Source organism: Talpa occidentalis, unplaced genomic scaffold (genome assembly GCF_014898055.3).
Source record: "Talpa occidentalis isolate TD23 unplaced genomic scaffold, MPIMG_talOcc4v2.1 talOcc4.12, whole genome shotgun sequence".
NCBI lineage: Eukaryota > Metazoa > Chordata > Mammalia > Eulipotyphla > Talpidae > Talpa > Talpa occidentalis.
In genome coordinates this window covers 20,236,427-20,251,032 of record NW_023601212.1, presented here as the reverse complement: position 1 = coordinate 20,251,032, position 14,606 = coordinate 20,236,427, and the positions used below count along the sequence as shown (strand labels likewise).

At 47.6% G+C, this 14,606-nt stretch overlaps 1 protein-coding gene across 1 annotated transcript in view; it reads right to left on the bottom strand.

The window, feature by feature from the left end:
• Positions 1 to 14,606, bottom strand: part of GRIK4 (glutamate ionotropic receptor kainate type subunit 4) — a 399,878-nt gene that overhangs the window by 114,627 nt on the left and 270,645 nt on the right. The window contains 1 exon segment of the mRNA XM_054693152.1: positions 2,449 to 2,610. Within this exon segment, the coding sequence (XP_054549127.1) occupies positions 2,449 to 2,610 (162 nt within the window).

Sequence of the window (14,606 nt, the reverse complement as noted above, 5' to 3'; positions counted from 1 at the left end):
ACAAGAAAGAGGAGAGGAGAAAATGTTGAGGGTAGTGAGGGAACATGGATGTAGGAGAGAAAGAAGAAAGGAGGTTGTAGGGGGAGGGGAGGGCAGAAGGGAAGATGGGGAGAAGATGAGAGAAGAGGAAGAGAGGCAACGGAGTCCAGATGAGGGGAGAAGACGGGAAAGGAAGCAAGGAGAGAGGGAGAGAGAGTGGGCCCCGGCTAAGATGGGGGCTGGTTGCAGCCTTTTTAGAGAGCTGGATGGGGAGCAAGAACCAGGCTGTGGTTTCCTGGAACTGATTATTTCTCACCTCGAGTTCCCCAGCAAATGAAAGAGCTCGGCTGTGTGTGCTGGGGATTTCAGCTCCGAAGAGACAGGAAGAGGCACCACTTTTCAAAAGGTAGTTGCTAAAGTGAGAAGCCTTGAGAAAGATTTGTTGTTGTTTGAAGCTGTGAACTCCCTTTCCACGTACTTGGAGGTGATGACTTTCTAGACTATCTTCTCTTCCTCCTCAGAGGCCAGCCAACATCATGGACCCCCATTCTTTGAGTGAGTTTAGAGAGAAGAGCAGAGCTGCCCAGGAGAGCCAGCTCAGATGAGCTGATCTTTAGCGGACCCTCAGAGGCATGAGCTACATAAATGCTTATTGCGTATGCTAGCGGCACTCTGGACTGATTGTCGCACACCATTCCTGTAGCAAAGCCACCTGATGTATTTACTAATGCCTACCCCAAGTGTCTGGCATATAGAATGTTCAATAAACTCATTCAGTGAATAACTACAAGTTGAAGATAGACTCATCATCCATGTTATCTTCTAAGAGGATCAAACATACTTAGCCTGAAATGAACCATAAAGAATCTGAGGCAGGCCTCCCTGGTGGCGCAAGGGGTTAAGAAGCAGCCTGTGGAGCTGTCCGCAGCCTCTGCAGCACGAGTTTGATCCCTGGCCAGGGAGCTACCCACAAGGTACAGCAGACCTCTCCTGACTCGCCTGCTGCTCCCCTCAGCAATGTACTTCCATTGATCTGCCTGTTCTGTTCCCCGCTCTGTCTCTTGTGAATCCCCTCACCCCCCATGCCTCTGGCCTGTACCCCAGCTCTTGTATGCATAAATAAATAAATCTTTTTTAAAAAAAGAATCTGAGGCCCTGCAGGCTTACACGTGACCTAAGACCACACAGCAAGAAAATGGCAAGCCAGTACTTGAACTCGGGTCCTGTGCCTCCAACGCCAGTGCTCTTTCAGCATGTGGGAACCTCATGGAAGACTTTGTGTAGGGTTCTTTGTGTGGGGTCCTTATGAGCCATCCTGCTAGGTACCCTTCTGCCGGCCCATGGTACCCAGGGCACTAGTGGAAGAGCTGAAACTTTCAGAAGGGAAATTGGAAATATGGCAAGGGGACCTTTAATTCCCATCCACTAGGCCAGATGCCACATGTGGGAGGTCTGGGTGGATGGAGGTTTTGCTTTCCTTCCTCACGCTATGCTGGGAGCCTCTGCAGTTGGTGGTGCCTCATTAGAATGTTGGATCAAAGACTGTGAGAACCGCAGGTGAGACCAAGGGACAGGCTGATACTCCTGCAGGGAGGGATGAGCCTGGCCCTATTCCTGTTACCCTGCTTGACACCACGCCCCCTAAACCATTTAGGGGGGTGAGGACTCCCTTCCTTCAGATGCTACACCCCTGCAAATCCTTCCCATGGATCCTTAGTTCTTTGGGGTCCAAAACACCTTGTTGGGATGACTCCACACGCCTTCAATGATTTGGTTCTCAAATCTTCTCCTCTCAGCTGATTCCCTTGATCCTGAGACCCTGACACGAGCACAGACTCCTTAACTACTTCTTTCATCCTGAGGTTTCCACCAGGCGGAAGGCTCAGAGTTTGGTGGGAGGTCATGTGTATGTGTGCAGGAAGGACTTGGGTGAGGGCAGAGGAGGTCTCTCTGGAGGAGTTCCTAGCAGGAAAGCGGTCCAGGGCAGAGGAGAGAACACCAGACAAGTCGGGTGTCTCGGATTTAGTTTTACTCTGCCAAATCTTAGGTGTTTGGCCTTGAACGAGACCCCCCGCCCCCCCGCCGCATGTCCCCATCCTTATCCATGTTCCCAGCTGACATTCAGTTTCCCTGTCTGAAGAATGAAGAAGCACACCAGCTATAAGGCCCTTCCAGTGGCAAGACACTTTCATCCTAAACCCCGGCAGTGCTCAGCAAAGGCACTTTAGGGAATCAGGATTCTTGCAGATGGCACCCCCTGGCATCACTTGGTACCCCCACCAGTGATCCTTCACAGCCGCTGCTTCCCCAGCCTTGTCCCTCGTCACCACCTCCCAGGACTTCTAAGTGCACCCTTGTGAGCTGGGACTGGAGAAGTTGGACAGCAGGAGGGTGGTACTCAGCAGCTGACCTTGAAGGGGTATGTGTGAAGCGAAGGCGCACCAGGGAGGGGCTCTGGGGGCTGCTTACCGCAGGCCCGGTGAAGGGCACGTGGTCACAGTTCTCCTGCCAGGACTGGTTGAGGCTCTGGGCAAACTCTTGGAAGAAAGCATGCGATTGGTTGAAAATGGAAAATCCCAAGATGTTGACACGGTCGTCCACAAGGCTGTCCATTCTCTGGAGTGAGAACTCCTGGAAAACAATCAGAAAAGAAACAGAGTTGGAGGCGGGAGAAAGAAGTGACTTTGGCCTGGGCACCGCTGCCCATCAGTGGATTCTGATGGGCACTAAGGATCCAGAGCTAACTGAGAGAGGGTCTCCTGAGAGTTCCGTGTTGGGGGGGTGCAGGGGATGGGGGTAGACTGGGGAGAGAAATGAGCAGAATGACAAAATAACAAACTCACCCAGGTACCTTTTCATAAACGGGATGATTTTTTTAATTAATATTTTATTTTATATAATTCTTACATCATTTTTCATTTTTGCACAGTGTATGCATTTTCATTTTGGTTATATTCCCCATACAATTCCACTCCCCTTATTTTGACCCTAATCCCTCCTCTCCTCTGTTCCGCACCCCGGTAGTGTGTCTCTGGTTTATAGTTGCTTGTTGATTTTGATTTTTACTTTGTATTAATTAGTCTTTTTCCTGGTCCCTTATTTAGGTTTTCTAGATTCCTTCTATGAGTGAGACCATCCCATATTTTTCTTTTTCTTTCTGACTTATTTCGCTGAGCATAATCCAAAAGGGATGATTTTTGAAAAATTTTTAACTTGTCTAATTTTTTAAAATTAATTTTGCATACTGGTCTTTATTGAGGTTGTAACATTGGTTTACAACACTGTTATAATTTAGGGGATAGGTCCACACCTCCTCTGATATATGTCACTACCTCACCCCACCATCAGAGTGCCCTTAATCCTTTACCCTAGACCACTAGGGCCCCTGCCCCTTCCAATAACCTCAATTCTGTGGTCATATTTCTTTTTTAAAATTTATTTATATATTTTTACATCATTGTTCATTTTTTTAAAGATTTATTTTTTATTTATACAAGAGCTGGGGTATAGGCCAGAGGCACGGGAGGGTGAGAGGATTCACCAGAAAGAACGGGGAAGAGAACAGGCAGACTGACAAAATACACTGCTGAGGGGAGCAGCAGGCACGACAAGAGAGGTCTGCTGTGCCATGTGGGAATCTCCCTGGCCAGCCGGGAATCAAACCTGCGCTGCAGAGGCTTCGGACAGCCCCACAGCACTGTGCTCAATCTGCTGTGCCACCAGGGAGGCCCCATTGTTCATTTTTGTACAAGTTTCATTTCTTGTCTCAGGTATAATCTCCATAAAATTCCCACCACCAAGACACCTGTGAATCATCATCATAGCCTCTTGTGCTCTTCCCTCCCCTGTTTTGATCCCTCTCCCTCCTCCTCCCCTGCTGAATGTCTCTGATTTATAGTTTGCTTGCTAGTTTTGTCTTATTTTTTCCTGATCCCATGTTTGGTTCCCCTATGTTCCTCCAATATTTTCCTGACTTATTTCACTGAGCATAATCCCTTCAAGCTCCATCCATGTTGCCGCAAATGGCAGGAGTTTATCATTTTGATTGCTGCATAGTATTCCACTGTGTATATATACCACATCTTGATCCAGTCATCTGTTTTTGGACATTTAGGTTGTTTCCATATCTTAGCTATTGTAAATATTGCTTCTTTGGTCATATTTATACAGTTTGTTTTGGTTTAGTTTTGTGATGATTTTTGTACCCCACATAATACCAACTGAACAGAAGCTCTGGTGCTGAGGCCCAGGAATCTGCATATCAGCAGGCCCCAAGGTCTTATGCACACCAAAGTTTGGGAGCCATTGGATTAGCACACAGCAGATACGGCAGTGGGGGAGAGGAGAGAAATGAAGTGGTCAGGGGCTGAAGTCTAGGTTGCCAGCCTAGGGAGCATTTACTTTATCCTACAGGTGATAGGATCCCAGGGGACAGTTGGCAGAGGAGCAACAAAATCAACTTTGCTTCTAAAAATCCCAGCATGAAGGTCTGTGGGTCAGGTTGTGCTGTCATTTGCTTTGATTTTTTCATTCTTTCAACAAATATTGAAGTGATTCTTATGCACCAGATACAGTTGCATACACAGAGGATATGAACAAGAGACACACATTTCTTGCTTTCGAAGTGCTTACAGCTTTGGAAGCTTTGTAAATAAATAAATACATATAATTTCAGATAGAGCTGCAACTTTAGATGAGGAGGTCAGAGAAACTCCATCTGGCTCCATGATATTTAGAAACTCAAAGGAATTCTCCCAGCAATCCAATCACCTGGCTAAGGCCAAGAGGGAGCTCAGCAAGCCAACACCTGCAGGCGTGAGTCCCTTGTGGCCAGTTAGAGTCCTAGGGAGAAGAACTGCCATCCTCAGGCAAGGCTGAGCTCACAGCCCTCGACCTCCAAGTCCCCACCTTGGTCCTCCACAGGGAACCCAGGGTGTATTATTTGGCTCACCAACCCACACTCCAAGAATGCTGCCTTCCTGTGGGTCAGGCCATTTTTGTACACTTGTGTCCCATTTATCACAAGTTTCTGCCAAGAGCCTGTACACAGCTCTGCACCCCATAGGCACAAGGTACTTAGAGATTCCAGGACTAACCCATTAGCCGCTCAGCCTGACAAGACAGATGGAGAACTGCTTTCCTTCAGGAGGTCTCCTTTTCTTAAGAACTTAGCTCCCCAGGCCCCTGGCACGTCACCTGCCTCCTCACTCATATCTACCACCACTGCCAAGGCCTCCAGCCGCAGGCCTGAACTCCCCTGCTCAAAGCCCAGCCTCACGAGCTGCAGCAAGCAGATTGAAGTTACAGATATTCCTTGGGAACCCCTGACAGGGTGGAGTCGGACAAGGATTAAGTGTATTTTGGATCCCGCCACATTCTCATTAGGGAACATGGACGTGCCAGAGAATATATTGATTCCTAAGCTGATATTATCCTCTGTCTCTATCAGGGCAGCTGCCCATGCACTGTGGGCGATCAGCAGGCACAAGGGGGCAGATGGCTAATGAGAAGAGCTGCAGCTGGCAGAGGGGAGGTGGCTGGGCACAGAGCCAGATTGCCGTTGGACAGCCGAGGAGCCTCACCAGTCGTAGGATGTGGGGAGCTGGAGGATACCCCCATTCCCTTGGCTTCCTTCTCCATGTAGGCAGGTCATCACCCCTCTATGCTCTCCCCGTGCACACAGCCTGATGGAAGGAGGCCATGTATGGAAGCCCTGATGTCTTGGATACCTACAGACTCACAGCAGGCAGAATGGGGGGATAAAGTGGATAAGGGCTTTGGTGTTCAGATCCCGGTTCCACCCACCCCTACAGATGTCTGACCTTAAGGAAGACCTTTAACCCCCTGGGCATCAGATCCTCACTTTGTAAAATGGAAACAATGATCACAACCTCATAGATTATGTTAAGAAACAAAGAAGATGCACGCAGAAGGCTTAGCATTATAGCAGGTGCATAAGAAGGGCTCTCGATATGACAGTCACTGAAATACCACAGCCAGATCCTGGGCAGCTTCTGGCTCCCCACTTCTTCAGTCCCACTTGTCTTAGGAGGGTGTTTCCTTAAATGTATGCTCCGGGCAGAGTAAGAATGAATGAGTTAATTACAGATACTTTGAGACAGCCCATCCAGAAGTCAGCCAGTCTGTCTTCTTGCCTTTTAATTCCTAGTTTCTTATCCTTCAATTATACCCTATTTTCAAAGGCCCCCTTAAGATAAAAAGATCCAGGAGCTTCATTGATAATTCATTCTATTTATAATGACTCAAGGGAGAGCTTGTAAAAGGACAAGAAAGGGGGTAATGTGTTCTCTTATAATTTCCCAGGACATTCTAGGATCTAGTCCCTAAGCATCCTCACAGTTAGGAAATGCTTCTTTATGTCTAAAGTTAGACTCTTCTGCTGCTATTGAAGGCTGTTATCTAAACAGAGATGGCAAACAGGTGATCGCTGCCAGGTTCTACACAACAAAAACCTTCTAAGTCAGTATTTCCCAAAGCATGTTCATCAGGACACTAGCTTTACCAGAGGATGTTAAAAAACAAAAACAAAAACAAGGTGCCATGTTGAAATTAGGTTAGAAAACATTGTATATTATATCCCCTTTTCAAGATTCATAACGCACAATAGCACTTAAAGGTATAAAAGAAATCCTACAGTGAAACAGCTTCTCTAATTTTGTTTAACCCAGAACATTGGAAAAGCATTAACCATGGCATGCTTTCTCCCCTCCCACCCACAAATGTGTCACAGCAGCGTTTTACAGGAGAGGTTTTGGGAAATACTACTCTAAACCTATGCGGGGATACAGGTATCATAACTCCCAAATCAAAGAGTGGAGACATTTTGTTGAAAGGGAGCATCCATAAAATTAACAAATTTCCTGATGGGAGGGGATCAGAGGCCATCTGGCTTCTGCCGCCCACCACAAGCTCTAAGTCTCACACCTGGCTGGCTGTAGGGTAAAAAGTTTCAGGCTTTCCTGCCCTCCCGCCATCAGGATAGATGAAGGAACCCTGTGGTCCTGAATGCATGCCTGATGGAGGGCACCTGAAGTGGGTACACCTGGGCTCTTAAGGGCGGCGTCATGGGGACGCCAGTAGAAAGCCGAGAGAAGCAAGAGAAGCGGAGAAGCAGAAGCCGAGAGAAGAGAAGCAGACAGAAAGCCAGAGAGCCCAGAAAGAGTGAAGATTTGCTGGGGGCTGGGAGGACTGCCAGCCTCCTGGCCCTCCCAGAACGCCTGCCTGCTGTGTACCTGGTAAATCCCAATAAAAGCCTGCAAAGCCACTGAGGGCTCCAGGACTCTCTCCTCCTTTACCCAGTCTGCTGGACCATAGAAAACCTGCTCAGTGGCCCTTCCTGCCCCGACACTGGTGCAGGTTCCTATGCTTTCCTCTCTGCCACTCTCGTTGCCTGGCTGGCAGTGACCTTAATTGAAATGACAGTAAAGGAGGAAGCCCTGGTTGGACAGGCTCTCACAGGGACCTTGAGTCTCTTATAATAAATGTCCCAGGAAGGGAACTCTTAAGGTCCCCATTCCTGAAGGGAGTGGACTCCATTATCACACCAGGAGAACCAGAATGAACAACAGAGCAAATGGCCATCTGGGAGAGCTGAGGGGTAGAGAAAAGACCAAGATCTAATCTTTAATTACTCCACATCCAGTTCCTTGCCAATCCTGTCAAATCTGTCTCCTGAAGTCTTGAATCTCTCTCTTCTTTCCACCCCACTAGGCAAGATCTTTATCATTTCTCCTTTACAACAGCCTGTTCACTGAGAGGGCACCTGTGCTCTCAGAAGACAAGCCACTTAACACTGCACAACTCCCAGGTGCCCTTTGTATGGACGGTAATGTGAGTGGCGCCCCCTAGAGTTGAGCCATGTGGCAACCTCATCTGGAGACGGCTGGATGTAGTAGAAAGAGCACAGGTTTGGAAATAAGACAGTCCTGGCCATCCTGATTTTGGCCACATATTGATGGGGTGATCTTGGGCAGGTCAGCATCCTCTCTGAATTTCAGTCTGCTCACGTGTAAATAAGAACATCTATCTTGCAGTGATAATCCACAGAAAGCAGCTGGTGCTTAATAGGCCCTTACATGTGGTTCTGTTTTCCAGTGCACCCCATCATGTCTGCCCACCCTTATCCTGCTCCCCAAGCTACAGGTAGGTCATGAAAAATGATATATCTGGCTTGGGGGCTTCTCCCCCCTCGTTTTTTTGCCCTCTAGCTCTACAAAAAGCTAGTCTTAGCTACTTGTCAAATGAGAAAAGTTTTGCTAAATAAGTCAACATAAGGTGTTAATTGCTTGCTATGGCTATTTGTGTCGAGACAGAAGGCTTGAGTTGAAGTTCCAGATCTTCCAACCATAAATAATTATAACAAGCACTAATGCTAGTAATAATAACTGCTACAACTTATTGATCACCGACTGCATTCCTGGAAGGAGTAAGCATTTCATGTGCACGCCCTCAGCCTAACCTTGCAGCAGCCCCATGGCATGGGAGTTACTGCCATGGTGTAGCTGAAAGAACTGAGATCCAACTAGTGACGTGGCTCTCAAGGCCACAGAGCTGTGAACAAAGGGTCTGATTCAAGCTCACATCCAGTGCACTATGTTCTTGTACCACTTACTCACCCCTCTGTGGCCTCTGTGTAGAGGGCACTGAAGGTCAAGGGCATTGCGAGTTCACAGTAATTGTGCTAAGTGTAATCTGGCTAAGTTGTGTTACAACTGATTTCAGAATACTCATTTCGATGTAAGACTGGTGAGATCTGTGGCTACACAATGAACGCTGGTAGTCTAAATGAGTCAAGAGCTGACCGAACATGAGCTAAATCTCTGCATGAGAAGGATTTTAATTACATAGGGAAACTGAGGGTGTGGGGTCCAGACTGAATAGCCAAACAGCGAACTTGAAAACACCGGAGTGCTGGGGTTGGACCCCTACCAAGAAGAACCCGGAGAAGGAACAAGAGCAAACGTCAGGGTGCAGCAGGTGGGGAGGAATTTGAGATAAATGCAGTCTAATTAAAGATATATGTGTCCAGGATGCACATAGAGGCATTCAGTCAGATGCAGCTACATGAACTTGGCCAGCTTCTGCTGAGAGGTGTTTAGCAGCCTTAGACATGTCTAGTAAAACCTTTCTAGGGGCCCCATCCTTGAGCCATAAAGGCTGCGACCTTGAGGGTGGCACGGGCTGTCTCCCTCATTGCTAAATCCTAGCGCCTCAAGAAAACCAGTGCAACCAAAGGCTGGTTCTTTGGTTTAATTAAATGATTAAGAGAATCACTGTGCAAGAAAGAGTGGGTATAGATTTGGAGTTATAACATTTTAAATCATAAACTGTCTATTGGTATTTTGGCCTAGATTTTCCTCCTTGAAATTCCTTTCAATCTTTGTTTTTTACTTTTTTAATCTCTTTATTTTTATCTCTTTTAATTAGACAAGTTTCCTCATTATAAAATGGGGGAAATAACACTTCACAGTGTTGCTGTGAGACTTAAGAGAGATAATATATAGGAAAGCACTGTGTAGACTGGAGTTATTGGTATTATTAGTAGCGACGATAAAATAGCTCATGGAATGAATGCATTTTGCATGCACTTTCAGGCATCATTAACAGGCAATGAGGAAGACAGCACGGGGAGGGAGCCTTCCTGAAACCAACCACATTATGCCACGAAGGCGGTCTCTCTGCTCCTGTACAAGCCCCCCTTGGCCCAGAACGTTAATAGCTGCCTTCCTGCCAGGGACGTAGGCAACCGACAAAAGGTGCCCTCCATTGCCTCTAGGAATCCTGGAATCTCTCCAGACTCTACCACCTGGACCCAGCTGGGTGCTGGCTGCCTTTCTTTGCAGACCCTTCACTACAGAACTGGTTTTTATTCTTAAGAGTGCTTTTCCAAACAGCCTCATGCTTCTTGGTTGTTTTCCCCCAAGACTTAGCCTTGGATTCTCTCTGCTACATGCCCAGCCCTGACACCTCACTGCCTGGGAGGAGAGGCCAGCTGCCTTCTCCCACCCAAATCACAAGTAATTTATTAAACAGTCACTTATTATTGAGCATAACACTAACTTCCTCCATCAATATGGCTTTACCTAGCTCACAAGACACTTGGAGGTGAATAGGACAAGTTTATTTATATTCTCATTTGGGAGAAGAAAAAGCTGAGGTTCTCAGAAGTGAAGTATCTTGCCTGAAAGGCGGATGTGGGATTAACATCTGGGTACCCGGCATACAAGACCAGTGCATCTTCCATTTCTCCCTACTGTGTACTCAGCACTGGGCGAGGTCACCAGGAGACACAATACCAATTCAAAATCACGGTCCCATTGCTGAAGTTGTTAAGGACTGACAACACTTACTGTTCTCACCCCAGCAGTACTGAGAGCACAAAAAAATTGCAAATTCTTAAGCCATTATTGTGATGCTAGAATGGTGGCAGATATCCTGAAGACGTCAGCACTCCTGAACTTGAACTCTTTCCTTCCACTCCAATGTGACCTCCTCACTTGGTGGCCTATGATTGAATAGTGAATGTGACCATTATTCTGGCTAGTATTTGGAATGTCTCCTCCACTTCCTCCATTCTCTCATGCTCTCCATCTCAAGGATTCTTGCATGCATGCGCTCATTCATTGTTGCTGGAAAACGTTTTACATCCTTAACAACACTTGAATTTGTCCCCTGCTCTCCATCCTCATTGTGTCTCCCTCCATTCAGATCTTCACCAGCTTGTTCCTGGACCGCGATCTGATTGGTTTTCCTTTCTCCAGTCTGGCATGTCTCCAAGTTCCTTCTCTTCACCTTGACTTCCTCCAGCACCCAAGTTAGGCAGAACTGGCCACTGCCTCAACTGTACCGCTGTACCTATTGGTATACCTATCATCATTTAGACAAGCTCAAGGTTCAAAAAAGCTACCTCCCAAGAACTGGGGACTACTGGAGGCAAATGTTCTTATTTATGTTACCAGCATCGCCCCTGGGGCACAGCTCATAGAAAGAAGACAATGCAGTTGACTGAATGCATTTAGGAAGGGAACCCCCATTAGGCTGTCCCTCATCTTACGCTAGGGGCAGCCTGGTCCTCTCAGCTTCCGAAGGATCTTTGTGATGTTATATCCATTCACTTTTCCATGGGCCCCAGGGCCTGGTGTCTACTAGGCCCTAGACCCATCTCATTCTCCTCTTAAGATTTTCTTGAGAAAAGCTCTGGAGCCACCAGGAGCCCAGAATCTCCTGGGTACCCTTACATCCTCTTCCCTACCCCCCAGTCTGCCTCACTGTGGTTACTATCTATTTATCTGCTTCAAAGCCTGTGCTCTCTGCAGACTGGGCAATTGCTTCTTGTGTAATAGGAAGAAAGTAGCAGCTGGGAGGCTAATTCATACCTGTCTGTGAATTCCATTTAATGGAAGATTTGGTCCTAAACCTCCTGGCTCCCGACTACTAGATTCTTTTCCCTGCGTGTTTCCTTTTCATTTATCCTCATGACCTGAACATGCACATCCATTCCTCGCCAGAACTCTGTCCCTTCTTTGCTTCCCTTCCCCAACATGAGTCCACAAACAAGACTTCAAAAACAGACCCTATTCTGGGAGCTCATAGCTCTGTCCCTCCCTGTACTTCCCGGCACTTACGCTTAGCATGCGCTCAGCTGCATTGATTAAATGCACTAGTGTTCACCTGCAAATGCCCATCAGGAGGGATCAATGGTGCTGACTTGAGTCACTGCTCCCAGGAAGAGGAAAGCAGAGGCCAGGAGGAAGGCTCATCCTCCCCTCAGCACCTGTGACTGCTCATTTTGTATTAGAAGATGCTTCTGGGCCTCTGTGACTAAATACATAGTACTTAACTGGGAAGCTGAAACCTCAGAGGGTCAAAATGACATGAGAAATGGTGGACAGTCTGCATTCTCCTCTCAGGGTGGTGCATGATGCTGCTTTCCTGCAGGCCTGCTTCTATCAGGCATTGATTCCCCACCTCTGAGGTCACCTGTGCTCAGGAACCACCAATCAGGCCATCGGAGCCTAAACCTCTTGCTTCCCAGGTCTCAACTTACCAGCCTCAGGCACGTGTGGAGGCCCAAGGTGCTGCCCCCACCTCCACCTCCATCCCACTGGGGGTATAAGGAGCCGGTAAGAAAGCTGAATAACCGTGTCAATCAGCAGCTTTGGCTTCCTACCAAGTCTGCCTGCACCCACCTCTGCAGCAGAACCAAACAATGAGCTGCTCTGACGTGCTTAAGATGGCTCACAGGTGGGACTAAGGCCCCAGGCCTCGCAGCTCTCAGATGGGGCCCCACAAGGGCTTAGGAAATGTATAAAAGAAGAGATTTTTCAGATCTTGGCCACTTTTGCCTCAATTTGCTCCACAAAAATAAAAGCATCTCTTCTGGGACCCATGTTAAGGACCAGAAATATATGAGCAAACCCATCCTTGTCCTCAAGGGGCTTATGCTTAGTGGCAAGCAGGAGGCAAGGGCTGAAGAGTGCTGAGTGATGAGTCAAAGGTTTTGGGGCACCGATCAAGGGGGTTCTTTCTATCAGAATTTCCATGACTTTGCTGAGAGCTAATTGCCAGCCGAGGCCTGAAAGAGGAGCAGGAGTCAATCAGCTGGAGAGGTGGAAAGAGGAACTTCCCAGACAGAAGCCACAGGGCTGAAGAGCCCCAAGGGCTGGGCAGGGGGTACACTCAGGGAACTGCAAGCCAGCCTGGCTGGGGTGAGCCATGGGAGGTGGGTAATGAGAGTCAACTGAGAAGAGGTTGCTTTGGACTTTATCAAGAGGGTCCTGAGGAGCGAGCAGGGTTTAAAGCAAGGGAGCAATACCATCAGGAATGATTTTAGGAAGATCTTAACTCTTGGCCAAGATAAAAATTGTGCTTTGACACTCACAGGAGAGGCGCCACCACGTGGATTACATCTGGAGGCTTCCTCAGGAAGGGCAGACCTCACACTTACCACAGGGCTGTGAACGTGAACTGTCAGCACCTCCAAGACAGAGCTGAGGAAGCCTCAGATGGTGATTAATTGAGCTGTTGATGTCTTTGACACTGAGTGGAGCCTGATGCTGGGGACAGAGGAGCTGGATTGCTTAATAATAACAGCACTTGCTTCTCCTAATGATGCTTGTAATACAATAGCACTTAGAATGTAATAATAATAACAATAATGTGATTTGCTATAATGTCTTTTACTTTCGATCTCCCTATGCTTTCCAAACATTCATTAAATCCCAAACATTCCTCTCAGCAGGGAACAGATCCCTCAGGGCCAGGAACCTCTGTGGGCTACAACAGTCCCAAGTGGCCTCAGTTTCCCTCTTTGCACCAGCTCTCAGTTTCCTCTCAGGGCTTTGTTTGCAGACCATCACTGGGTGCCCAGTCTCAGAGAGGGCTGGACAGAGCCTGGGCTTATCATCTCTGTTGTTAAGGGGTATATGGTTTCCTGCCCTGAGTCTCCAGGGCCTTCTTCTGATTCTCTCACTTGATCTTTCCTTGCCCATCCTTTCACCAGGTGGTGAAAGGGGGAGGCGGGGTAGGGGAGGTGAGTAAAAGAAATAAAGTGATTTACACCATTGGCGTATTGGTCAGCAGGAAAATAAGATGAACCCCAAAACATGTCCCTCACTCTCTCTCTCTCATTCTCTCTCTCTCTCTCTCTCACACACACACACACCACATACACACACAATCCTCAGGACTCTGATTATAATGAATGATCCTTCCATGATTAGGTTATGGTACATGACTTAGTTGACTTTAAAAGAGGGAGATTGGGGCCTCCCTGGTGGCGCAAAGTGTTAAGACACAGCACTATGAAGCTATCCCTCAGCCACTGCAGCACGAGTTTGATCCCTGGCTAGGGAGGTGGCCCACATGGCGCAGCAGACCTCTCCTGACTCACCTGCTGCTCCCCTCAGCAGTGTATTTCAGTCAGTCTGCCTGTTCTGTTCCCCACTCTGTCGCTGGTGAATCCTTTCACCGCCTCCCCACCTCTGGTCTGTACCCCAGTTCTTGTATACATAAATAAATAAATCTTTAAAAAAATAGGGAGATTATCCAGCTGGACTTGACCTCAGCACATGAGTCCTTTAAAGACAGTTTCGCCTGGCTGGTGGCAGATGAGGAAGTCAAAGGACTCAACTCAAGGGAGGTTCTCTGTTGATGAGATGGACAGGTCATGACAAGGACCACAGAGTGGCCTTTAGATGCTAAGAGTGGGCCTCAGTCAGGAGCTCGAAAGGAAACAGAGATTTCCACCCTACAACTGCAAGGATGCAAATTCTGCCAACTACAGAACTGAGCCAGGAAAGGCCCTGAGCTCTGGATGAGAACACAGTTGGCCATCATGTTGATTCTGCTGAGCAGAAAACACAGCCATGCCAAGATGGTCATCTGACTTCCAGAACTGTGAGCTAATAGCTGGCATTATTGTAAGCGACTAACTGTAGTAACCTGTTACACAACAATAGAAAATAATACAATACTGGAGGAGCCATAAAGAATAGTTCGATAAAGAAAAGATATGGGTTGGGATGTCAAGGGCAAATTGTCACTTGTCAATTGAATAATCTTAGACTCAGTCCCCAAACTTCTCCGGGTCTCACTCTCCTGTTTGT